Genomic DNA, 24,653 nt, shown 5'->3' on the forward strand with positions numbered 1-24,653 from the left:
CTTTAGAGCGCAATTCAGAGAGGGGAAGCCACTGCTGGAAGACCAGAGGGAAAAGGACAGTTCACCCCAGCCAGCAAATGGCATGGTGAGGACACCATCTGTTACTGGTCCTACTGCAAAGGCTTTCAAAAAGGTAATTTCTCTTCCTGTTTGGAACCAAAGAATGTTGGGCTAACTCAGCCGCCGGGGGTCAGTAGCTCCCCACAACTTAAGACTAGAACACAGCCACTCCAAGTACCTGCAAGGGACCATGAACGTCAAAGTGGAAGTCACTCAGTTGTGTCCGACTCTTTGTGACCCCATGGACTGAATTCTCCAGAATATTGGAGTGGGTCGCCGTTCCCTGCTCCAGGGGATCTTCCCGACCCAGGGATCAAACAGGTCTCCTGCACTGCAGGCGGATTCTTTACCAGCTGAGCCACTGGGGAAGCCCTGGAAGCAATTCACTCCAGATAGCAAGTCACACAGCGAGGATACCATTTTTACCTATCCTATTGCAAAGTTTTTTTTTTTTTTAAAGAAAAAACAAGGGAAATGTTCCTGAGAGTACAGGGGGTTAGTGGGGAAAGCCAGAGAAGATGAACCAATACAATCTTTCCTGGAATTTGGCAGTCCATACCCAGAGCCCATAGAAGTACACCCTCTTCAACTCAGGAAGGCTACGGTTGGGAATGTGCCAGCAGGACACAGATGTGGGCACAGAGGTGTCAAATGAGGACGCTGATCAGAGTGACTCACAACAGTAAAAATCATGGAGAAAGGAAGTCAGCTCGCCAATTGTCGGTTCAGTCCGTTGGGGCACATGAGCAGGACGGATGTTATGTAACTATTAAGATGGTGGCATAGAGGTGTGTTTGTTGGCATGGGCAGGTGCCTGAGATCTGGCGTCATCTAGGAGACCAGGGAACGCACCGTGTACCCCAGGGGGCTGCAGGCCAGCAGAAGCAAAGGCGTAGGCTGTGGACACGGCTAGGAGGATACACCTCAAACTGTGAGCAGCCACGTTCTTAGGGGCTATCTGGGAGAAGTACATTTTCTTCAGTATGTTTATCTTTAACTTCTCATTAATCACCGTGCAGTTTTCAAGAAGTACTTAAAATTAAAATCTTAATGTTGTGCTTAACACTGTGATATAGTCAAACAACCAGCTAATACTATATATTCACACATATACCTATGTGAAGGCAGATGAACGTCACGCAGGGTTCATGGAATGTGTTGTGCTGGGAGAGCCATGACAACCATCTTCAGGTTTCACCAAAGCTTTCCTAAAGAGCTCCCCATGGGTAGAACATCTACATTTCTCCCAGTGATGAAATTACGTGTCTTTCCCTCTATCTTATATAAATCACCAGGATAAGAGACGTTATTACACAGAGAAAACGAACCTGCCTTACAAACTGGCATGCATTCTTAGCGGACAGTAAAAACGGACTCTGACTCGTGAGTTGCACTCAACTCTTGGTTTTGTTGTTCTCAGGTGCTCAAGCTGACCCTGGGCTTCAATGCACAGCGAATTCCCTACAAAAGAACTGTCAAGGTGCAGACTTTCTAAGATGCGACTGTGTGTTCACATGTCGAGGCGCGTTACTCATTCGCGTGTCTGGTGTGCGCTGTCACACGCGTGCACCCTCTGCAGGTGGTTGGGCGTTTGTGTTCTTCACTGTGCGGGACTGCAGAGAGGACAGCAGGACTCGAGGACACCTCAAGCCCAGGGTGTCTAGAAGCAAGCGTGAAAGCAGCTTGGCGTAGCTGGTACTACCGAGAAGTGCAGCTGTTGTATCTATTACTGCGCTTTCCAAGGTACTGTACTGTGAGATTAAAAACGCTTTTCTTATTATTTTGTGCTTTTTATATATTTTTTGGAGAAAAGTGTTATAAACCTCTGGTGCTCAGTCGTGTCCGACTCTGTGACCCCACGGACTGTAGCCTGCCAGGTTCCTCTGCCTGTGGAATTTCCCAGGAGAGAACACTGGAGTGGGTTGCCATTTCCTATTCCATGGGATCTTCCGAACCCAAATGGAACAAGCATCTGTTGCGCCTCTTGCACTGGCAGGCAGATCCTTTACCACCAGAGCCGCCTGGGAAGCCCACACACTTATCAGAGTGCAGTACTGTAAGGTCGACTGTCAGCTGGGACCTGAGCTAACGCCGTTGGACTGACTAACAACCCGGACTTGTGAACGTGCTCTCGGAATGCAGCTTGTTCGTATGTAGACTTGCTATAGTTTCTTTCAGTCTAGATTTTCAGATAGATTTTTTTCTCCTTTCTCTTTGACTACTTGCTCCTGTCTTTTTACTCTCATTTAAAATACTACTTTACTTTAAAAAAAAAAAGAAAAACAAACAAAAAAAGAACTATAAGAACACCATATAGACTGAAAATAAAGGGTTATTCTATAAAGAAAAAAAATTAGCTAAAGAACACTGAGATATATTATCAAAATAGAATTTAAGGCAAAATCCTTAATTTGGGAAAGAGGAAGACTACATACTATTAAAGGAATGAATGCTCTATTAAGAAAGTAACTTTCATTCTGTTAGTATTATGATAAGATGCAAAATTCGTATTATTATAAAATATTCATTTTGGTTTAAAAATAAATGTTACCAATTAAAGAAGGGAGCAATTTAAAACAAAATAAAATACTACTTCAACCTTCAACAGAGCAGAAAGGCTTGACTGTGCATGGAGCCCGTGCCCCCTCAGCCCAGGGCCTGCCAACTTCTCCCAGGGGGCAACACTCACGTGCAGGCTCGGGTGGTAGGTCAGCACACCGTTGTCACACAGCGTGACGTACTTCTTCTTCCACTCCTTGTTCAGTGATTTGCCACTGCGCTTCAGCAGCATGCCCTGTGAGCCAAAGAGAAGCCGGGCGGAGATTAGTGTAAATCACAAAGTCCTGCGAACATTTTTTAAAAAGAGTAGGCACATGGGTTAACTTTTAAATTGTTAAACTTCCATTTTCTCTTTGCCATCTTAAAATGGAAATGACACATTTTTGCCTCGGTCGTTCGGTTTTCCCCTTTCTTTTTTATAAAATATATACACAATCAACAAATTCCCTTTTGTGCATGTGAGTGCAGAACTTAACGTTGTGACATTAACGAGGGCTAAGACGCGCCATTGGTTCAACCAATATGATATAGACCATTGTGATGTGACAGATCATACCTTTTCCTATAGCTAAGCTGTAAGCACATGGAGCTCCTAAAGGTATTAAAAAAGGAATGTAAATTTCCTTTTCTAAAAATAAGACACTAACCATATCTTCGTTTACCATATTTACAAATAAGAACATTTTATTTTACAGTTTTTCACTTCAGATCTTAATTTATTAAAAATGAAATTCCATTTGCAAACTTAGCAATGGCATTTAATAGATGAACTGTGTATAATTTACTTTAATCCATTTTTAATGAAATCATATTAAAGCTTCTTAAAAACCATTCAACACTTGAAACCGACACACAAGTATATTTAATCCAGCCTTCCTTAGATGACTGATGAGAATTTGCTCTTGTTTTTACTACCAGTTCCCAGCAAACCTTCTGTCTCATTTCTAGGCTTTCTTGAGTTAAGAAAACTGGAGGAAGCCTGAGCTCTGCCAGGCCCAGCACCTTGAGTCTGCACTTTCTCTTTCCCTGTGGGGGCTTCAGGCCCTCCTGCTTGCACGCGTGCATTCTAAGCCGCTTCAGTCAGGTCCGACTGTGTGTGACCCCATGGACTGTGGCCCGCCAGGCTCCTCTGCCCATGGAATTCTCCAGGCAAGAGTACGGGAGTGGGTTGCTGTTCCCTTCTCCAGGGGATCTTCATGACCCAGGAAACGAACCCAGGTCTCCTGCATTGTAGGCAGATTCTTTCAGGGAAGCCCCACGCCCTCCTAGTCAGTCAGTTTTAAACTTGAGCTTTCACATCTGGATTCATCTAACTCTCGTCCACAGAAACAAAGGGGAGCAGGAGAACCTCCCTCCTTGCTCTTTCTCTTGCTGCTCCCTTGTTAATGTGATCAGGACTTCCCTGGGGTCCAGTGGTTAAGAATGTGCCTTCCAAACCAGGGATGTGGGTTTGATCCCTGGTCAGGGAAGTAAGATTCCACATGTCTTGGAGCAACTGAGCCCGTGTGCACCACAACCGGAGAAGCCAGCACGCTGGAACTGCTGGGCCTGTGCGCTCTAGAGCCTGTGTCCCACAGTAAGAGAAGTCTGCCCGCGTACCGCGATGAGAGCCAGCACAGCCAAGACAAGGAGAAGTCCGTGATCATAAGCGTGACTGGGAAAGCCTAAGACTAACGCGAGTTAATTCACCCAGATGGAGGCAGAAAGAAAACGGTCAGTTTGAAACAGAATCTGACACCTTAGGAAGGTGCGGCCTCCCGAGTCCCTTTGAGAATTTTTACCAGCCCCCACCCGCCTCCTAATTCTATCAACCAGGAACCAAAGTATGAGAAACAACCAAGAAGGCGTTTTTCTTCTGCACGGACTGCAAAAGCCTATTGCATTTGTGACCCCATGGACTGCAACACGCCAGGCTTCCCTGTCCTTCACCATCTCCCGGAGTTCGCTCAAACTCAGGTCCATTGAGTCAGTTTCCCAATATTATGACATTGCGTTTTTATGGACAGATTTTACAAATATAATGGATTATGAGCCACCTGGAGACTCTGGCCACAATGTTTATTGTTTCTGAGGGAAAATATTTCAGAGTTTGAGGCAACTAACAAGTAACCTTTGGAAGATCATTTCTTTGCAAGTTCTTATCTAAAGAAGTATGTGACATAAAGCTGCAGACCTTGATTTCTTGGAATCTAAACCAAGATATAAACCAAACACGGCACTGAGACCAACAACGGGAACCAGCTCCAGAGAAAAACGTTCGCTCCCATCGGGGGTGGTACAGGTTTCAGGGCACAGTAAGGACTAGTGTGTGTGGGGGCTCGGCTAGTGACGGTGGATCAGCGGCGATGAAAAAGCAACCCCTTGACAGCATTAAATGTCCCTCCCCAGTGGGATTTCTAAGATTTTAAAACTTAGCGTAACAAAATCTGACACAGGAACTTCCCTGGTGGTGCAGTGGTTAAGAACCCACCTGCCAACGCAGGGGACACAGGTCCGACCCCTGGTCTGGTAAGACCCCACATGCCACCAAGCAACTAAGCCTGTGCGCCAAGAGTTACTGAGCCCACGCTCTAGATACCACGCACCACAGCTACTGAAGCCCGTGTGCCCTAGACTAACCCATGATCTGAAACCAAAGAGAAACCACCGCCTCCATGAGGAGCCTGCCCACTGCAAACAGAGAAAGCCTGTGAGTAGCAACAAAGACCCACCACAGCCAAATAGATAAATAAAATTATATATATTTTTAAAAAGCCAAATAAAATTATATATATAATATAAACAAGTTCTTCCCTAGGCTCACATTTTCCCACCCTCCATTTCAGATGGAATTCCAGTAACACCAGGGGCTGGGGTTACTGTGCATCATCATTGGCTAAGGGCTGCCCTGGGTTTCAGAAAGCCTTTTTTTTTTTTTTTTTAAGATATTTTACTATTTTTATTCACTTATTTATTTGGCTGTGCTGGGTCTCAGCTGCAGCACGTGGAATCTAGTTCCCTGACCAGGGATCAAACCTGTGCCCCCTGCGTTGGGAGTGCAGAGTCCTAGCCACTGGACCACCAGGAAGGTCCTCCTCAGGAAGCTTTTCCTTTCTTCCTCAAATGAAAGACAGGCTCCGTGAAGAGCGACACACAGAAATCCTCAGGCCATCTTCAGGGCACTTTCAGGAGCAAGCCCTGCACTGCCCGGTGAGGGGAATAAAGACTCCTTTCTTGAGGGAATAAAACGAAAATTTACCAGGAGGCCAAGTGAAGAGGGGACATCATAGTTTTCGGGGGACTTAAATTAGGCAATTTGTTAGGTGCTAGGAAAACAATGTCTTGCTAAAAAAAAAAATAAATAAATACAAAATCCAAATCTTTACAATCTTAAATAAATCCTGTGGTTCACCTCGGAGGATTATCTGATTACCTGCACTATTTAAACGCTGCAGAATTCAGTGAGCCTGAAGACCACCCTGGCGTGCTCGGAGCCTTATTTCTGTCCTTCAGCCTTGGTCCCAGCTGGGTTTATCATTCGTCCCATCAGACACCAGGCGGGGACTGAACTGGCTCCACACATCACACGTACACACGTCGGGGCCGCCCGGCGCCAGTCTGGGCACAGGTGGACCAGGTAAGGTGCACGTTTCTTTAAGGGGCCTGAGCATGTGCCGACGTGTTTCTAAGCATCGCCGCGTTCTCTCGCTCACTCGTCCCCCATCAGCAGCAGGACAGGGGCAGCTGCTATTGTGGCTCCCTCGGTTTGGACGTGAACTCTGACCATGGAGGTGAGGGCGCTCGGTAGCTGACGGGAAGTGAGGGACCAGCCACCCTGCCCTCTCCACTCCTGCTGTTAGCACTGTGGGCTGCCAAGTTCAGACCTGGAAATGACCACCGCAGTCAAGCCTGCCAGTGTCCCTGCCACGGCTCAGCCCAAAGCCTTCAGTCCCAAAGCACCAGCTCCTTCTCTCCCGGCACAAATCCCCAGTCCGAGAGAGGCGGGTCATCAGGATCCTGGCAGCCACTCAGGTTCGATTCCTCTCCTGAGGGGCGGTGGCCCATCAGTACTGATATTTCATATTCACACAGTGAAGGAAAAGACAAGCACCCTTCCACCAGGAACAGATTCAAATGTGCCCCCTAAAATCTACTGCACGTGGACCCAGAGGAAGGGGTTTCTGTTTGCTGAATCTTAAGAGCACCCTGAGAATGTCCTAAACGCTGAGTGTCCTTGAGAGAGGGGAGACAGCAATGAGGAATTTATGGAAGCACATCTCAAGGCTACTAAAAAATTCCAGGAAGGGGTGGTCAGGGCTGTTGCGAGTGGAGAAGGTCAGATCTCCTGATGAAGGTTCAGCAAGGCCCAATGAGGCCACCCTTCCAGGAACGGCCTCCCTGAACTGTGCAGGGAACGCAAAATTTGTGTCTACGTTTCCAGATCTCCTGGTGAGTCAAGAGAAAAAGAAAAACTGGAGCTTTAGGGACAGCTCCTTATTTTTTAGAATGTTGGCAATGGATTATACACCATCTGTGTGTAATTCAGGCCAAACCCAGCACATGCGCTGCTCAGAGGCAGGCACCTCTGTGTTTGTGACCTCGTGCCAAGAGTCAGTAGGAGGCAGCAGCGGAGTCCGGACTAAGGAGCTGGACTCACAGCGGGCCCCATGGGACCTCCATCCTATCACCCAGACGACGGCCATCCACGTCCTTTCACTTCCCGGAAGGGGAGTCCTGGATCAATGCCCACAGCTCTAGACGTCAGAGTCCACTCGTGCACATATACATGTGAGCCTTTAGAAAAGGTTGGCCACGACACCAGGAGAAGCCAACACGCTCGGTGGTCTCTCCATAAACAATAAAGAGAGCCCATCCTGAAAAAGATGATGGGAGGCGAGCTCTTTGATGAATTACAGTAGGAAGAGAGGGCTTTGGCGGCAGCAGGCAGGACGAACTTGTGTAATCAGAGGTTCAATTGGACTTCAAATGAGGAGACTCAGGAAACAGCTTCAGTGGATTCAAGACGTGTTTCCTGTTGCTTCTTCTTCTTAAATTACTTCTGAACACTGATTTTTTAAAGGGTAATTTGTATCAAGTGGGAATCACAGAATAGCAGAAACTCAAGAGGCTCTGAAAGTTGAACCATTCAGTCCCGAATCTGCAAGATGAGCTTTTGTGCAGGATCCCTGCCCGGGGCCACCCTGCTTGGGCATCCCTGGGGACAGTAACCCATGGGTCAAGATCCCTAGAGCTGCCCGAGCAGGAGTCCATGGCTGAGCAGAGACAGTGCAGAGGGGCAGGGGAAGGGGGAGGTTGGTCTGTAAGTCTGGAGCGGAGTCTGTCCCAGCATACCCTCACTTCGTGGGACCAAGGCTGGTTGCTACCAAGGTCCAGTAAGATATCACACAGCTACATAGCCAAGCCTGGTCTTAGCTCCCAGCTCCTCTGGAAGCAAAAGGTTCCAGTGCTCTGACGTGCTGTCTCTCCTCTGAACACAGTCAGGATACCCCCAAAGTGCCAAAGGGCGAGAACCCATGGCCTCCTTTTAGGACAAACTTCTGCTGGTGAACCATGATGCTCAAACATGCCAGGAGGCCCTTCACTGCATCTGGCTGAGCCCCTAGATTGGATCCCCCTGTGCTTCTGCCTTCTTGAACTTACACACTTTCTACTCTAAGCGCCAAGGAAATGGAAAACCCTATAAATAGTTCATTTTAAACTTTTGAAGGACGTGAAGCCGTGATCCCACCAGCTAGAAGATGACAGAGGCCGGAAGGCGCTCTGCCGGAGACAGGCAGGCGGGCAGCCCCCCTTGGCGAGGTAGACGGTCCTGCTGATCCTAAGTCCCTTTGATCCTGTGTGACCCAGGGCAAAACCGCACGGGGGAATGTCAAAATGTATCCTCGGTCTATCTTTCAGATGCCACTTCTGTACATGTAAAAACAATTTCCTGCTTCAGACTGTTTCTCACTGACCATCTACCCCAGTGTAGACGTCAATTATGGTTAAGGTTTTATTTGACTCCTGTATGGCTTGTGTGTCTGTTTTAAAAAATTTTTATTTCAAAACAATATTGGGCTCATTGTGAGCCAGATGCTGCTTTAACAGCCTTACAAGTTAAGAATTACCAACCCCCCCGACCCCTGCCGCTGCCGAAAGCTTATTACCACCTGCTGGTAATTACTCTGATTATCCCCATTTTACAGACGAGGCCACTGAGGCACACAGAGGGTATGTAGCTTACCCAAGGCACACAGCCAGCTTGGTAGCTGATCTCAAGATAACTCCCATTTGTGCCAGGCTTTGTGTTATTCCTGCCCCTGTGTAAATCATCCCACACTGACTGGGGGAATGGCTGAGACTCAATTTACCCAGAAGCAGCTGAAGTGATGCCCCTACATTGGGTTTAAATCAAAAGAAATTCTGATAGCTTCTGCTTTGGGGAGCTCCGACCAAGAAGCCACGCTGTGCCCTGTCCATAGTCCTGAGCCACAGAATTATGAAAAATAATAACAGGTTTTTTGTTTTTTTTCAAATCATTAAGTTTGGGGCTTCCCTGGTGGCTCAGATGGTAAGGAATCTGCCTGCAATGTAGGAGACCTGCGTTTGATACCTGGGTTGGAGAAGATCCCCTGGAGGAGGAAATGGCTACCCACTCTAGTATCCTTGCTTGGAGAATTCCATGCATAGAAGAGCCTGGTGGGTTACAGTCCATGGGGTCACAAAGAGTCGGACACGACTGAGCGACTCACAGGCACAAGTTTTGGAGGAGAGTCCCATGCACATGAAGAAGTGAAGTTGCTCAGTGAAGGTGCAGCACAGCCAGGGCGCCCGGTGAACCCCTGGATGGACCTGGCTAAGAGCAGGATGCCAGACACACTGCCTGCTCAGCTGAGTCTGAAAGCAGGAAGAGGAACTCAAAGTAGTTTTCAAGCAGACTAGAAAAAATACTTCAAAACCTTGCTGGACCAGACCATGAGAAAAACGGTTTCTCAGTCCCAGCTTCTTCTCTAGCAGAAACCTCTGAGAATAAGAACTGGCCTAAGATCAAAGAGCGAATCCAGAGAATGCTAGGAGTGAAAAGTGAAATTGTTAATTGCTAATTCGTGTCCTACTTGAGACCCCATGGACTGTAGCCCACCAGGCTCCTCTGTCCATGGAATTCTCCAGGCAAGAATACTGGAGTGGGCTGCCATTCCCTTCTCCAGCAGATCTTCTAACCCAGGGATTGAACTGGGGTCTCCTGCATTGCAGGCAGATTGCTTACCATCTAAGCCACCAGGGAAGCCCTGAATGCCAGGAGATGTGATTTCAAAATACAGATACCACCAGGGTGTGCCATGCAGACCCCCTTCTTGAGAACTCAGAAAGATTTAAGGTAGGCCCCTCATGTTAGAGAAGATCTGTGGATTAGAGACAGGGATGTGTAGACTGGCCTTTGTCTAATGGATGGAATTTGTAATTTGATAAAAAAGGCACCCATGAGTTTTTTTTTTTTTTTTTTTTAAGGAATTACAGCACTTTGGACTAAAAACCACAGAGAAAGTTCAAAATGAAAAGAGTTTCTGGACTTTCAACCCAACCTTCCAACCTATGGCAGGAAGCAGGCTGAGGAAGCTACGTAGCTATGAACACAGGCTACTTATTATGGAGGAGGAAGGTCGACTCAGACAGAGAGCCCAGGACCAAGGAGGAGGCCGCTGGGAGCATAACATCCCCTTGCCCAGAGCAGGGCAGACTGGGTGCTAAACTGCTGGGGACCAGGAACAGCTACAGGTGTCCGGTCCCTCTCCTACTTCTGTGAATAAGGGATCAGCTGTGGTTCTCCTGTCCCTGCGTCGGCACTGTCTGAGTTTGCATGTGTGTAACATAACTTATCTCTTGAGTACCTGGTCTTCAGAGCGGAAGGATTCTATCCCAGGAGCCTCATCCACATGCACACCTGACATGGATGACAATCTTGGATGGAAGCCTGATGCCATATGGAATGAGACTCTGTGGATCAGGGTGAGGGTATTTTGCAGGTGCGAGGGAAGACGGAAGGAGTCAGTCTCCAAAGACGACCCTCAAAAACCCAGCTCATTGTGTCGTCCCAGGACCCCAGACTCAATTTAACCAAAAGAATGTGCCAGAAGCGATGCTATTATCCTGGCCAAAGCCTGAAGGAGGCCTAGCCAGCTCCTGTTTTTATGCCCTTGGGAGCCCTGCTGCTACTACCGCTAAGTCACTTCAGTCGTGTCCGACTCTGTGCGACCCCATAGATGGCAGCCCACCAGGCTCCCCCGTCCCTGGGATTCTCCAGGCAAGAACACTGGAGTGGGTTGCCATTTCCTTCTCCAATGCATGAAAGTGAAAAGTGAAAGTGAAAGTGAAGTCGTGTCTCTTAGCGACCCCATGGACTGCAGCCTACCAGGCTCCTCCGCCCATGGGATTTTTCAGGCAAGAGTACTGGAGTGGGGTGCCACTGCCTTCTCCGTTGGGAGCCCTAGCATCCTTAAAAGAAATTGGACCGTATTGCTAGGGAGACAGTGAGGAGGCAGAGACCCCGAAACCACAAAGGGGAGAATGTGGGTCTCGTCTGTGGGACAATTGCCACTGACCAGTGGGCATCAAGCCCCTGCCATAGGAGCCACGTCTGCTGAGGCACCAGGTATGAGTGAGGGAATCAGCATGGACATCCCAGCCCTAGAAGGCATTCTGTGGGCAGAGATGAGCTGTCTCCAACATCCCTGCTCCAGATTCCTGACCCACAGAGTCATGAGCAATAAGAAAATGGCTACTGCTTTAAACCACTCTGATGTGAGTTAATCCCTGGCAGGAGATAACCACTGCAGCACAAGAGCCAGGAGCAGTAGTCTGTACTCAAAACCGGACGCAGTGCCACCTCCCTGTCAATCATTTCACCCTCCAGACCAACTGCAAAGCTTTAACATCTTTGGCCTGTTTGCACAGCAAGAAATGTACGGGCTTCGTCCCATTTCAAATATTCCTCTTCTCTTACTTGGAAATGGCAAATGCTGATCTAATTGTTACCATTTTGTTCTTTGATGCCCCAGAAAGGCTGATATTTTTAATGATCTACAACCAAAATCTCAGACTCCAGGCAGGCATTTCTTGCTTTCTTGGCTCAAGGACCGTTTTCTATGGTGGAGCAAAGAGTAGAATTATCTTTTTGGCTGCAATCTCTTTATTAGCCGTGTGTAGTCTCTGCCTGGTCCCAAGAGGTCATTGAAAGCCAAAAGCAATGTTAAGTGTACAAGCTTTAAATAACTTACAAAGTTAATGTAATGAATGTAAGTGGCATCTGAAATCCATCACTCAGTGCCCGTTGCAGCCCCAAGCTGTGATAAAACACCACTCATAAATTTATATTAAAACTCTGCTCGATAGCAATTATTTACCAACAAAGATTTACTGACTGCGTTCGAGGCTGGGGGTCTTAAGCAGGCAAATCAGTCTTTGTTTTCAGTCGCAGGGACCGGTGGCCTTGGCACCCGCCAGCCCAGAGAGCATCACGACACCAGGAGAACATTTAACGGCCAGAGTCCTCCGAGGCAAGGGAGGACCAGCCCGCCGCAGGCTGAGCCATGGAAAGATCAGACCATCAACAGACACATCCACCAAGTGCTGATCTTCGCTCAGAGGCAGCATTTCTCATCTGCTTTAACAGCCACTGGAGGCCACACATGCATTTGACTGAAAGCAAAGCAGAGTCGCGTGTGATTCAGCAGTCATATAAATTGAATTATCCCACTGCACCGGAGGGGGTGCGACAGCTCCCTAATTATCAAGTTTAAAAAGACGGTAGTTTTTCCAGGGTTTGAATCCATCCATACAAGTTCAAAAATGCTTCATATTGCTGCTTCTAAAAAAAGAAGTGCCGTTTGCATCCTTCTTTGGTTCTGTAAGGGACACCTGTTAAGGGTGCCTCAGTGTCATGACAATTCCCGTTCTTAGCACTTTTGAGTAGATTCTCCTGATAGCAGTTCAAGGTTTCTGTGAACTTCTAAATATCACAGAGGAAAGCTGGCATCTTTACAAGAGGCAAAGAGTATGATCGCCAATCACTTAAGTCTCACATCTGCATTCAGTACTTTTACTCTCATCCAGATTTTTCCCGTAAAATGTATTAAACTTATCTATCTGTGCCTTAGACAGCAGGAGATCAAACCAATCAATCTTAAAGGAAACCACTGGAGGAACTGACGTTGAAGCTGAAGCTCCAATACTGTGGCCACCTGACGTGCAGAGCTGACTCACCGTGATGCTGGGGAAGATTGAAGGCAGGAGGCGAAGGGGACGACAGAGGAGGAGATGGTTGGATGGCATCAGCAACTCAGTGGACATGGGTTTGAGCGAGCTCCGGGAGATGGTGAAGGACAGAAAAGCCTGGCGTGCTGCAGTCCCTGGGGCTGCAAACAGCTGGATACGACTGAGCGACTGAACAACTACTACTTGTGCTTGGCTGACTTAAAAATAAACCAGAAAAACGCATTTGGTTGAGAGATACATTTCATCATTAGAAACTGGGGAAGCAGAGGGATCAAACTATCGTATGAGGGACAGGGACATTCTTCTTCCTGGTCAGGGGCTCCTGCAGAAGCCCCCTCCCCCCAATCTGGTGTCATTCTCTGCTTGTCTCCCCAAAAGCCTGCTTTTCCAGAACAGAACCTCACTCTCCATCCATCCTGCTCCTGCTCTCTCCTTATGCCAAGCTGTCCCTTGCAGGTAACAAATACACACGTTAGAGGAACATGCCTGGACCCAAAGGCGTGGAAATCCACACACGGAAGTGTCTGTTTCAGGGGTGGTGTCTGCACCCTCCTCTGCTTGCATCCACCCATCACTTATACACTGGACCGAGCTGACACTGCGAACTCCCTGTCAGGAGAGCTGGATGTAAAAACCTGAGCTTCAGGCTCATTCCTGTTTCAACAGGAATCTCAAGGCCAGTGGACCCTACAGAGACTGTTCACGCTGGGAATCCAGTAGGACTAGGGCTGGCAAAGTCTGTCCTGTGAGCCAAATCTACCTTCTGCCTCTTTTCTGTAAATAAAGTTTCATCAGAATGTGGTCATGTCCGTCCTTACATATGGCTGCTTTACACGGCACGGGACGGCTCAGGAGTTGCAGGAAAGACGACATGACTTGCAAAGCCTAAAACACTCACTCTCTGGCCCTGGAACCACACAGAAGCCATCAGCAGCCACTGACTTAATTTAAAATTGGCACATCCTGCTTTTTCCCCCTTAGCTCCCATTTTGCACCCTCCCCTTCCTCCTTGCCCTTCCTGGGGAAGACCCCATTACACTCACGGAAACTGGGCTCTGGGCTTCCATAACCTCTACTCAAACAAGCGTCACCTGGTCCCTTAGACAGTGGTTGCTCTGGGCTGAATTACAGCCTCCCTGATTTTGACGTTGAAGTCCTAAGCCCAGTACCTTGAACGTGACTGCGCTGGGTGGCAGGGCCTTTAAAGAGCCTGAGGTTAATGAGGCCTTTAGGATGGGCCCCAACCCCGTGTGACTGGTGCCCTTACGGGAGGAGACTGGGGCACGGACATACACAGACTGAAACTGGTATGAAGACACGGGAGAAGAGGGCCAGCCACAAACCAGGGAGAGAGGCCTCGGAGGAAGGCATCACCTTGACCTTGGCTCTCCAGGCTTCAGGACTGTGAGAAAATGAATGACTCTTTTTAAGCCCCCTAGTCCATGGGACTGGAACCAAGCAGGACCCCTTGGGGCCTCCCCGGGACGATGCCTCATGCACGCCCCACCCCCCCGCCACATGTCGTCTGCCTGCCCACTGTCCGTAGAAAAACCTTAATAAAAGTTTTAAATACATTTAATCAGAGAAGGGAAAAACAATGTAGAAAGAAAACAATCAAGCCAGACAAAATAACAAATACTTTGGCCATTAGACGAAGTCAAGGAGTGTCAGCTCCTTCACAGGGGTCACAGGTAACAGCATTCTGCACTATATCCTCTCAGCGGTTTGGCGGATACTGAAACCCCCACCAGGTGGGAGAAGTTAACTGGACGCTGCCCACAAGCATGGAGACCACAGACCGGTTGCAGCCAGAAGGCCAATGATGCTGAGTCCCGATTACCTCATTACCAACCAATCAGAAGACTGTCCACGGGCCGATCGCACACCTCACAAGCCCCCTCCTCGATCCTGACTTTAAAAGCCTGTCCCTGAAGGCCATCAGTGAATTTGGGTCTTCTGAACACTAGCTACCTGGACTCCTTGCTTGGCACCTGCAGGAAACCCTACTTTCCTTCACCACAACCCTGTGTCCATATATTAGCTTTACTGTGGGCAAGAGGACCCAAGTCTGGTCTGCAACAGTGCTTTGGTACAGCAGCCTTGAAAGAATAGAGCAGTGGTGGGCAGACAGGTTGTGAGCTGCTGTAGCAAAGAGAAATGGTCTAGGCCACCAGCACCCAGCACAGCAGGTGGTACAGCCTGGATTCACCATGCATGCCCTGCAGGTCTCCACAACAGACGGCATCTTCAGCTCTCAAATCCCAGCTCACTGGAGGCTCACTTTTTACTCCCAACAGGCTGTGTTCCCTGGGGGTCTATGAGGCATGTCAGATCCGGCATACGCCAACAGACTGGGAATGCTGGGGAAACAGATCTCTTTGAGTTTGCACAGGCTAGCCCTACATAATCACCCCAATTTACAGATGTTACTACTTATAAAACAGCTCCAAACACCCAAAATGTCTCCATATATCAAAGCAATCCATCAAAAAACCCGAAACCAAAAATAAAAAGGCGGGGAGGGTGTAAAACCCCACCACTCAATTAAAACGCCATCCAATCCAATCAGGATGAGTGACCCTCATATGAGAGGTTTAACAAGGAAAAAGCAAGTGTGACAAAAATGATAAGACTATATACACTGTGGATCAAAACAGCCTATGGCTCTGGGTGTAGAAACTACTCTTAAGTAAAAGAAGAAAATCAGTAACCACCATTCATTGTATGCAAGAAAATAACTTCAATTAACTGGCTTCCCCAGATCCACCTCAAATGCAAAAAGATTCTAGAAAACTCATATACGTGAGGCTTGGATGTCAGTGTTGGTAAAAGGAGACGGACTGACTTGACCAGGAGCTGTGAGCTTTGCCCCGACTCCTCCATTTTAACTTTACACCCAGTTTCGAGTGTTTCCATAGAAACAGCAGGAAGCCCATCTTAACTGAGCTCATTTTTGGAATAGTGATATCTGCCTCCAAGCCCCCCATCCAGAGGCTCTATTAAACCACAAATGGGGGAGGCTCCACTCCAGCCTGCGGAGGGAGGTGGGGGAGGGGGCCAAGGGACCAGGCGAGGATTGGGGATCTCTAACCAGCTCCCCCCAGCCCCGTGATGCCCTCCCCTTTCTGGTTAGTAATATTTCTGTCATTCCGCCAGGTTGTAGGGTACAAAGGGCTCCACTTTAATTGAGCTGTCAGCATCTCCGGCAATCCTATAAAGCCCCGATTATGCACGGCGGGGTTAGTGACACACTTGTTATTGTGGATGCCCTATTTGCGAAACCCAAGCCTGCACCACGCGCGGGTCAGCTCACCCGCACGACCTTCCTGTCATTAGCCGCGCCGATTCCTACCTCACCGCTGAGAAAATCACACGGCGCGGCTTCAAAGCGCCGGCCGGGACTGGATTCGACCAGGAGCTAATCACCCACAAATCCAGCTCAAATGGCAATAATTGGCTAAACTGCTCCCCTCTCCAGAGCTCAGCAGTAATTTGGGATAATAAAGAAAAGAATTATTCAGCCAACTGCCCCGGAATGGATGCCTTGTGACCGACACACTTCACATTTTAATAATGATGGACACAGAATCCAATTTAATTCCATGTTAACTGAATAACAAGATGGAGAACAATGATAGAGAAGGGAAAAAAGTTTGTTGGGTTTTTTTCAACCCCCTTTTTTATAAACCACGTTGACCTGAGGAATGCTGAAAAGATGTGTACTTCAGGTGAATTATGGCTGAACATGAAGTCCCAGCAAGAACCAAATGAATTCTTTTAACAGGGGCAGGAAAAAAACAACAACAAAGAGTCTATTATATATTGGAATAATTTAAAACAAGAACCAAAAACAGCTCTCACATCGAAAGAAAAGAAAGGAAGAAAAAACCTATTCCCGCCAGGATGCACAGACCCTTCTTGATTTTTCCAGTTAACATTCTCTCTTAATCGTCTTGTTTTCCTTCCCTCTCACCCTGCCTCCGTCTGGCACCGGCGTTTCGGCAGCTGTGATGAGAGCTTCAGCCAGGGGACGCCTCTGTGGCCGCCCCTCTTGACACTGACCGCTGTCTGGGGCCCCGAGGGTGCATGACTGAGCAGGACCGCTCCATCACCACGCTCCATCCTGGGCTGGTCCCGTCCTCCCACCCAGACCACCCCTGGAGGCGAGAACCACGAACAAAACCACAGGCTGGAGATGGACTCCGCTAGCTCTGAGTAGGTGAGGTTTTGTTTTTTTATTCTTTTCACTAAAGAAAATCACTGAATTCAGTCTCCCGACTTGGAAGCCAGGACACCCCGGTGTCCAGACCAGTGACATGAGGCCAGGGGTGGAGGGACCCCTCCTTGTGACAGACTGCCGGTGGGCACTGCCGAAAATACTACAGTGACAGTCGTGGCAAGGGGAATTCTGTACAAGAAATAAAAAAACCTGCGGCTGCCTCTTTATTCAAGCAAATGATCCCTAAATCCAGTCACCAGCACTGATACTATACCCCCCAGGGCAACTGTTTGTTGGCGTGCATGGGATTGGGGTGTGTGGGGGCGTGGAAATCGAGTGTGAGACATCAGGTGAGCTATGAGTAGATTTCATATTTACATTAACTATGTATAGCCAAAGCTATGGTTTTTCCAGTAGTCATGTACGGATGTGAGAGTTGGGCCATAAAGAAGGATAAGTGCTGAAGAACTGATGCTTTCCAATTGGGGTGCTGGACAAGACTCTTGAGAGCCCCCTGGACTGCAAGGAGATTGAACCAGTCAATCCTAAAGGAATCAACCCTGAATATTCACTGGAAGGACTGATACTGAAGCTGAAGCTCCAGTACTTTGGCCACCTGACGCGAAGAGCTGAATCACTGGAAAAGACCTTCATGCTGGGAAAGATGAGGCCAAGAAGAGAAGGGGGTGAAAGAGGATGAGATGGTTGGATGACATCACCGACTCAATGGACATGAATCTGAGTAAACTCCAGGAGACAGTGAAGGACAGAGGAACCTGGCATGCTGCAGCCCATGGGGTCTCAGAGAGTCGGACACGACTTAGTGGCTGAACAAGCACGTGCTAGTCTTCTGCAGGGAGATGTGTCTTTTCTCTCCAAACAAACACTTCTCAGTGTCTTCTCCCTGGGGCACACTCTGTTCTTGCTTCCGTCCTACCAGTCTACTTGCTTGCCCACGTGACTCGGACGCTGCCCCTGCCCAGAGCTGGTTTCTCTCCAAGCCTTGCCCTAGGAGACCTCACCCAGAGCTGTGGACAGCTCTCTCCGGGGTCCCTGGGAGACCCTATTCCTACCCTATTCAGGCCAGAGCTCCTCATCACATCTACATCAGGCTTCCTCCAGCAGCACTGCCAAACTGGTGAGGGCTGTCGCCAAGCAAGGCACCCTCACCTCTGCAGAGCCTCAGCTGCCTCCCAGGCCCAGAAGACACCCTCCTCACGCTGCCTCCTCCTCGCCAAGCAAGGCGCCCTCACCTCTGCAGAGCCTCAGCTGCCTCCCAGGCGGGCTGTCGCCAAGCAAGGCGCCCTCACCTCTGCAGAGCCTCAGCTGCCTCCCAGGCCAGAAGACACCCTCCTCACGCTGCCTCCTCCTCGCCAAGCAAGGCGCCCTCACCTCTGCAGAGCCTCAGCTGCCTCCCAGGCTCAGAAGACACCCCTCCTCACGCTGCCTCCTCCCTCCTCAGCGTAACTACCCCCAGCTCTGGACCTGCTCTGCCCAGTAGGGCCACCATGAGCCCCGAGTGACAAGCCAGGACCCCGCCTGCGGTCAGTTCTGAGATGAGCTGTAGATGTGAACCACGTGCCAGGTTCGGAGAGCTCAGCAGTAAAAGAGGATGACTCTGTACAGGTTATCTGGGTCAAACAAAACGTATTCTTACGTTTAACTTCACTTTTTTTTTTTTTATAACTCTTCCTAATGTGAATACCAAAAGCAGGGTGTGATTATGTAGCTCACGTTCTATCTGATGGTGCTGCCGGCCCAGACCACACCTGATCCTGTCGGGCTCCAGCTTCACCAGGGGAGGGACCATTTTCTCTGCTCATTGCTGTTTCCTGTAACCTGGCATACAACAAACGTTCAAGAAACGCTTGTTAAACACGTGAACACATAACTGTATGATATCACCATCGCCATGGACGGTGAAACGTTTCATGGAGATTAAATAATTGAATAAGGTCTATGACCAGTGAGTAAACCCCAGACCTGCATTCACTTGTTTGCAGGGCTCCGATCCCATCATGGTAACCGTGTGCCTGCACTGCATTGCAAAGTTGATTAGAAATGTTGTTGCTGTTCAGTCGCTCAGTCGTGTCTGACTCTTTGCGACCCCACGGACTGCAGCACGCCAGGCCTCCCCATCCATCACCAACTCCCGGAGCTTGCTCAAACTCATGTCCATTGAGTCAGTGATGCCATCCAACTATCTCATCTTCTGTCATTCCCTTCTCCTTCTGCCTTCCATCTTTACCAGCATCAGGGTCTTTTCCAATGAGTCAGCTCTTCGCATCAGGTGGCCAAAGTACTGGAGCTTCAGCTCTTCCTACAAATATTCAGGTTGATTTCCTTTAGGATTGACTGGTTGATCTCCGTGTTGTCCAAGGGACTCTCAAGAGTTTTCCAGCACCACAGTTCGAAAGCATCGATTCTTCAGCGCTCAGCCTTCATTATGGTCCAACTCTCACATCTGTATGTGAACACTGGAAAAACCATAGCTTTGACTATATGGACTGACTAGAAATGGCAGGCTCATAAAGGATCCCGTCAGACAGCAACTCAGTACACACAGCCTTATTGTACAGACGGTAAGTGTAAACTGCTACTTTGGATACAGGGAGGTATAAAGAGAAACACCCATCATGGCCTGCCCCTCTGCTTTCCTCTAACTCTGTAATTAAGATGCGGGCACAGGCAGAGGAAGGCAATTTGAACATGGACACGAGTTTCTATTGGAGAAATCAAAGGAGGGAGGGATTACTCACTTGGTTCCTAGTTAAGAAAAGAAAGCTTGTGCAAATAGCCATGTTTCGATTTTAAGCCAAGACTTGAACTAGGGGCAGCACCCACGTGGTAGGCGGGCTCCCACCGTGCCACCCTCTACAGCAGCTGTAGAGGGCGAGCCTCCAGCTCTGTACGTGGTGTTCCAGGCAGCCTCCACTGTGGGTGAGAACCAGCACAGAATGGGAATCCATGGCCAGTCAGTCCCTGGTACTGCTGAATCTCAGTCTCCAGAAACACTCCATGGGCAATCTTTTTATGAGCAGCACAAATATTTCCTTCCACGACCATCTACCATCCCAATGATGATGGTGATGATTAGAAACCGTAACTAGTACTGTTTAATTTCTTGGAAGGGCTTCCCTGGTGGCTCAGCTGGTAAAGAAGCCACCTGCAATGTGGGAGACCTGGGTTTGATCCCTGGGTTGGGAAGATCCCTTGGAGAAGCTAAAGGCTACCCACTCCAGTATTGTGGCCTGGAGAATTCCATGGACTGTATAGTCCACGGGGTCGAAAAGAGTCAGACACGACAGAATGACTTTCACTTTCACTATTCTTGCCGGAGAGTCCCACGGACAGAGGAACCTGGTGGGTTACAGACTACGGGGTCACGAGAGTTGGACATGACTGCGTGACTCTCACTTTTCACTTTTCCTTAGAGAGTAAACAGCAACAAGGTCTCGGACACTGAACAACACTGTGAACTGAATAGACAGCAAAAGAGAGACAGAGACAGACAGGCTGTGTTTCTGGAAAAACAAAATGAATCTAGTCATCGCCATGTCCTGGGGCTGGGTGTGCACTCAACGTTATCACCAAACGCCCGGGACAGGAGGGTCCCTCGTGGCCTAAATAAGCTTGTGGTGAGGTTTCATTTCAGATGGTCAGCTGCCCCGGTGCTCCTTACAAGGTGTCTGGTTGAAGGGGGCACCCCTGCTCTCAGTCTTTTTCTAAACAAGTGAGTTCAAGAAAAGATACCCAGGACGCCCCAGACCCCCTGGGGACAAGGTGCAAACTGATTCTCCTCCCAAATTGTCCTGTGGTCTCGCATCTAAGATGTCAGGTGTGACTTTTCTACAGATTCCAGTGTCTTCCCATCAGTTACAGCTGAGGAAAGGTCAAGTTGCTGAAAATTGTGATCAAATGGATACATGTGCTTACAAATGTGAATACACATAAAGAAGGTCAAGGGTCATCCCTAGGATCACTCCCTTGGTGAGCAGGAACCGGCGTGCCCACCAGGGTCACCAGTGGGTCTTTTCACAGACAGCAGTCAGTTCATCTGTCTGAACGTACCCGGAACCAAGGAGAGGGAAGGGAGTGGCCAGCTTGCGCACCCCCAAATGGCAAGCAGGGGCTACTCTGCTGAATACACACGGTGAGTGGGGGTGACAGAGGTGACGGTGGGGTGGCTTGCATGTGCTTCTTTTTCACCAAGCACCCTCTCCCGACGTCTCCTCTGCTCCAACTTAGTGGGTGTAACAGAGACGGAGAGATGTGCCCCCTAAATATGGAGCAAAATCAGTGACAACCACCACACCTTACTAACACAGAAATTCTGGATAATATTCTCAGCAGCTGTCAAAAATGTGCTTCAGGAAATATCCACATAAAAAAAAAGACCATACCTGGGACTTCCCTGGGAGTCCAGCAGTTAAGAATCCCCTTGCAACGCAGGGGATTTGGGTTCGATCCCTGGTCGGGGAACTAAGATCCCACAGGTTGCAGAGCAACTAAGCCCGAGTGCCACAACCAGACAGTCATGAGCTGCAAAGATCCTGCAGGACACAACTAAGATCCAACCAGTCAACAAATAGACAACTTAAAAAAAAAAAATGCTTGTTGAACTAATGATAAGAACAGCAAGACCAAGTGCTTGAATTATGTATCCTATCAAAAAGACTATACCTTGTTTCACTTCAAAGGCCTCAAATATCAAAATTTAAGGTACAAAGGAGGACGAAGTGATGTTCAACCAATCCTCTGAGGCATCACATTAGGAAAAAAATGACTCCAAGGGTTTCACTCTAGCAGTTGATTGTTAATCAGGACAATTTAATGATGAAACACTGCAAATATTGTGTCAGCAAGTTAAAAATGGTCTTGTTGTTTCAATGTAAGAATCACTTAGTCTATACTATATACCAAGTATTGTATTTCATGCCCCATTTACTGTAACATATTAGTGGGTTCAATCATCAAGTAACAACTGTTTCTTTGCTGGGCTCAGATATTGGGGAGGGGGAGCCTGGAGTGGGAAGAGCCCACTGGGGCTCAGAGGGCTGTACACACATACAGAGATCTGGTCCTGTTCCTTTATGGGCCCTTCAACAGTATTAAATAATTGCACATTTAGATTTTAGCTTATCAATGCTTTTTTTTAAAACACCAACTAACTGAAACCCTATTTGACATGTTGCTCTTCATTTAATTATTAAAGATTACTCAGAGAGAAGACTGGAGAGCAGAGCCCTCTTGCAATGACCTGACTGATTCACTTCACTATTACAATGTCAGAAATATTTATTAGAAAAAAATAGGCTGCAACAATTCTCTGCAAAGCAAAAAGTCATACAATCTTTAATTATAAATTGCTTGCAATCTCTGGTCACTTCTTATGTTAAAAAAAAAAAAATCCAAAGTTGAGACTGAGACAGGATGTTTCCTGTGTTGGCTTCTCTTTGGTTTAATACTATCCTAGATACCGTTTGTCCCTATCTATGATGTGAAAGTTGAAGGTAGGGTGAGACAGTGGTGACTGGAAACCTAAGTGGATAGAAAACACTCATTCGTACATTGAATCCATAAACTGCCCCCTGAGAAAACAAGAGAACAGCAACTCAGGATTTCAGGTTGGTTACGGGGTTTGTAGGAAATGGTGGGCGCTCACGTAACGACTCCCCACAGAACAGAGTACCCTTTTGCCTCGACTGCCAGGATGCTCAGAGATAAATTTTTCCAAGTAGGTTTTCTGATAAATGTCTTTTCCTTTAGTGCCTTTTATGGTTTTCACAAGTGTCTGGGTTTCTTTCCATGTAAAATCGAGTTGAAAGAAGGAAAAGAAGAAAAACAATGGAGAGGAAGGTTTAGCCCCCAACTTAGGGCATAAGAAAGCAGTTAAGGGACTGTTTTGGGAGGGGCAGGAGCCGTGTGGCTGTTGATCTCAGCCTGACTCCCCTCGAGGGGCACTCACGGTGCCCACACGGCCCTTGCTGTGGGGTGGACGCAGAGGTCCCCACCAGGACCCGAGCTGCCCTGGATCCCGAGCTGTTTGTCACTTCTTGCTGCGGAAAGAGGCTCGGAGCCCGGGCTGAGGCATTTCGGTCTTTGAACCGCGAACGGTGCTGTGAGGGGCACAGAGCCGATCTCCAGACAATAGTTCAGAACTTGCTCAGCAAAGCTTTTTTTTTTTTCTTCCTTCAAAGGTTGAAATTTGTTCTACAGATAAAAGTAATGCCTTCAGGGAAAATAACTCTAAGGCATTCCTGGTGAATTCAAGTCCTTCCGAGCATCAAGCTACTATTGTTCCGAGGTACAGTCAGCTGGGAATGACAAGTTAGAAAGGGAAAGCCAGAACTTAAAAAACAAAACAAACAAACAAAAACTGCTGGGGGGGAGGGGGGTGGGAAAAATGAGGAAGCTGAAAGCCTGATGCTACTTGGCTGTTTCTGTCTGAAAGCTGGCAGGCATGAGCACACACACTTATGGAGATAAAACAGGCTCTTAAAGGGAAGGGACAAAATGAAGAGATGCTTGCAGGTTTTAGGAAGCTGACTCTAGCCTGGCGAGTAACAGCCATCTCTCCCTAAGGACGCCAGAACGGTTCTCTGGCCTCGGCAAATATTTCCTCCCATCTAAATTCTTTGAAAACTTCTCATGGGTGGAGAGGGAGTTAATAAAAGAAACAATATGTATAAGAAAATGCAAGGTGCCCAGAGTACGGGCTAATGGAATCTGATGCTGGCTTTAATTTTAATGAAGAAAGTTGCCAGTAGCAACAAAACTGTCAGCAGCCGCTGAGGACCATTAATAAAGACGAGGACGACATTAGTGCCGGGCATCAGTACAAAAGGTTCCCCTCGCTTCATGCTGTGCTAAATTGGCTGCCCAATTTTTCTTAAGTGTCCATTCTATTTAGAAGACAATTTATTAATTTTTGCCATTTATTGTCAGTTGACAGGCCATCATTTTGTAGCCCGAATTTTAGATGAAAACTAATTGAAAAGACTGGCAGTATTTATGAGGGGTATTATTTGTCAATTACAGCGGCAAAGACTCCTTGCTACCATCGATGCTGATGCCCCAGCTCTTTGGGGGTGAGGACTGGTACGGCTGGCATTAAAATATGAGGGAGTCTCTCCCAGCTCATCAGCTCATCAATTTCACAGGCATGGAGGCAAGCCACCTTCACATTATAGGGACCTTTCAGGGTAGACGGATACGTTGTAACTTTTGACAAAGGGGATGTACACAGTAAGTACGGAGTACAGATCAAGGTGCGCACAAAATATAATTCACAGCGAAATAATTCACATTCATTACATTTTATCATCTCTGGAGAAGAGTCATCCTAACTACTTAAGCCATCTGCCTTCTTAATTTTATACAGTTTAAAAATAATTCCCTTTAAATTGATACATTTTAAACAAATTCAAGTAGATATGTATGTTCTGCCTGTCAGTTTTCCAACTTGAAGGTTCACTGTCTTTAAAAAAAAAAAAAAACCAAAACACTAAGCCTTATCTTTTAGAAGGAGAAATGATTTTAATCAGTAAAAAGTCCTCCAGAA

General features: G+C 47.8%; 1 protein-coding gene across 12 annotated transcripts in view; it reads right to left on the reverse strand.

Annotated features, from left to right (window-relative positions):
* Positions 1 to 24,653, reverse strand: part of AGAP1 (ArfGAP with GTPase domain, ankyrin repeat and PH domain 1) — a 572,168-nt gene that overhangs the window by 208,710 nt on the left and 338,805 nt on the right. For all 12 annotated transcript variants that reach the window (XM_086376769.1, XM_086376737.1, XM_086376748.1 and 9 more), the window contains one exon: positions 2,750 to 2,854. In XM_086376769.1, coding sequence (XP_086232895.1) covers positions 2,750 to 2,854 — 105 coding nt within the window. The remainder of the gene's footprint in view (positions 1 to 2,749; positions 2,855 to 24,653) is intronic.

Source organism: Bos grunniens, chromosome 3 (assembly GCF_055505025.1).
Source record: "Bos grunniens cultivar Pamir isolate PY7600 chromosome 3, Bosgru_T2T1.0, whole genome shotgun sequence".
In the NCBI taxonomy this organism is placed as follows: Eukaryota; Metazoa; Chordata; class Mammalia; order Artiodactyla; family Bovidae; genus Bos; species Bos grunniens.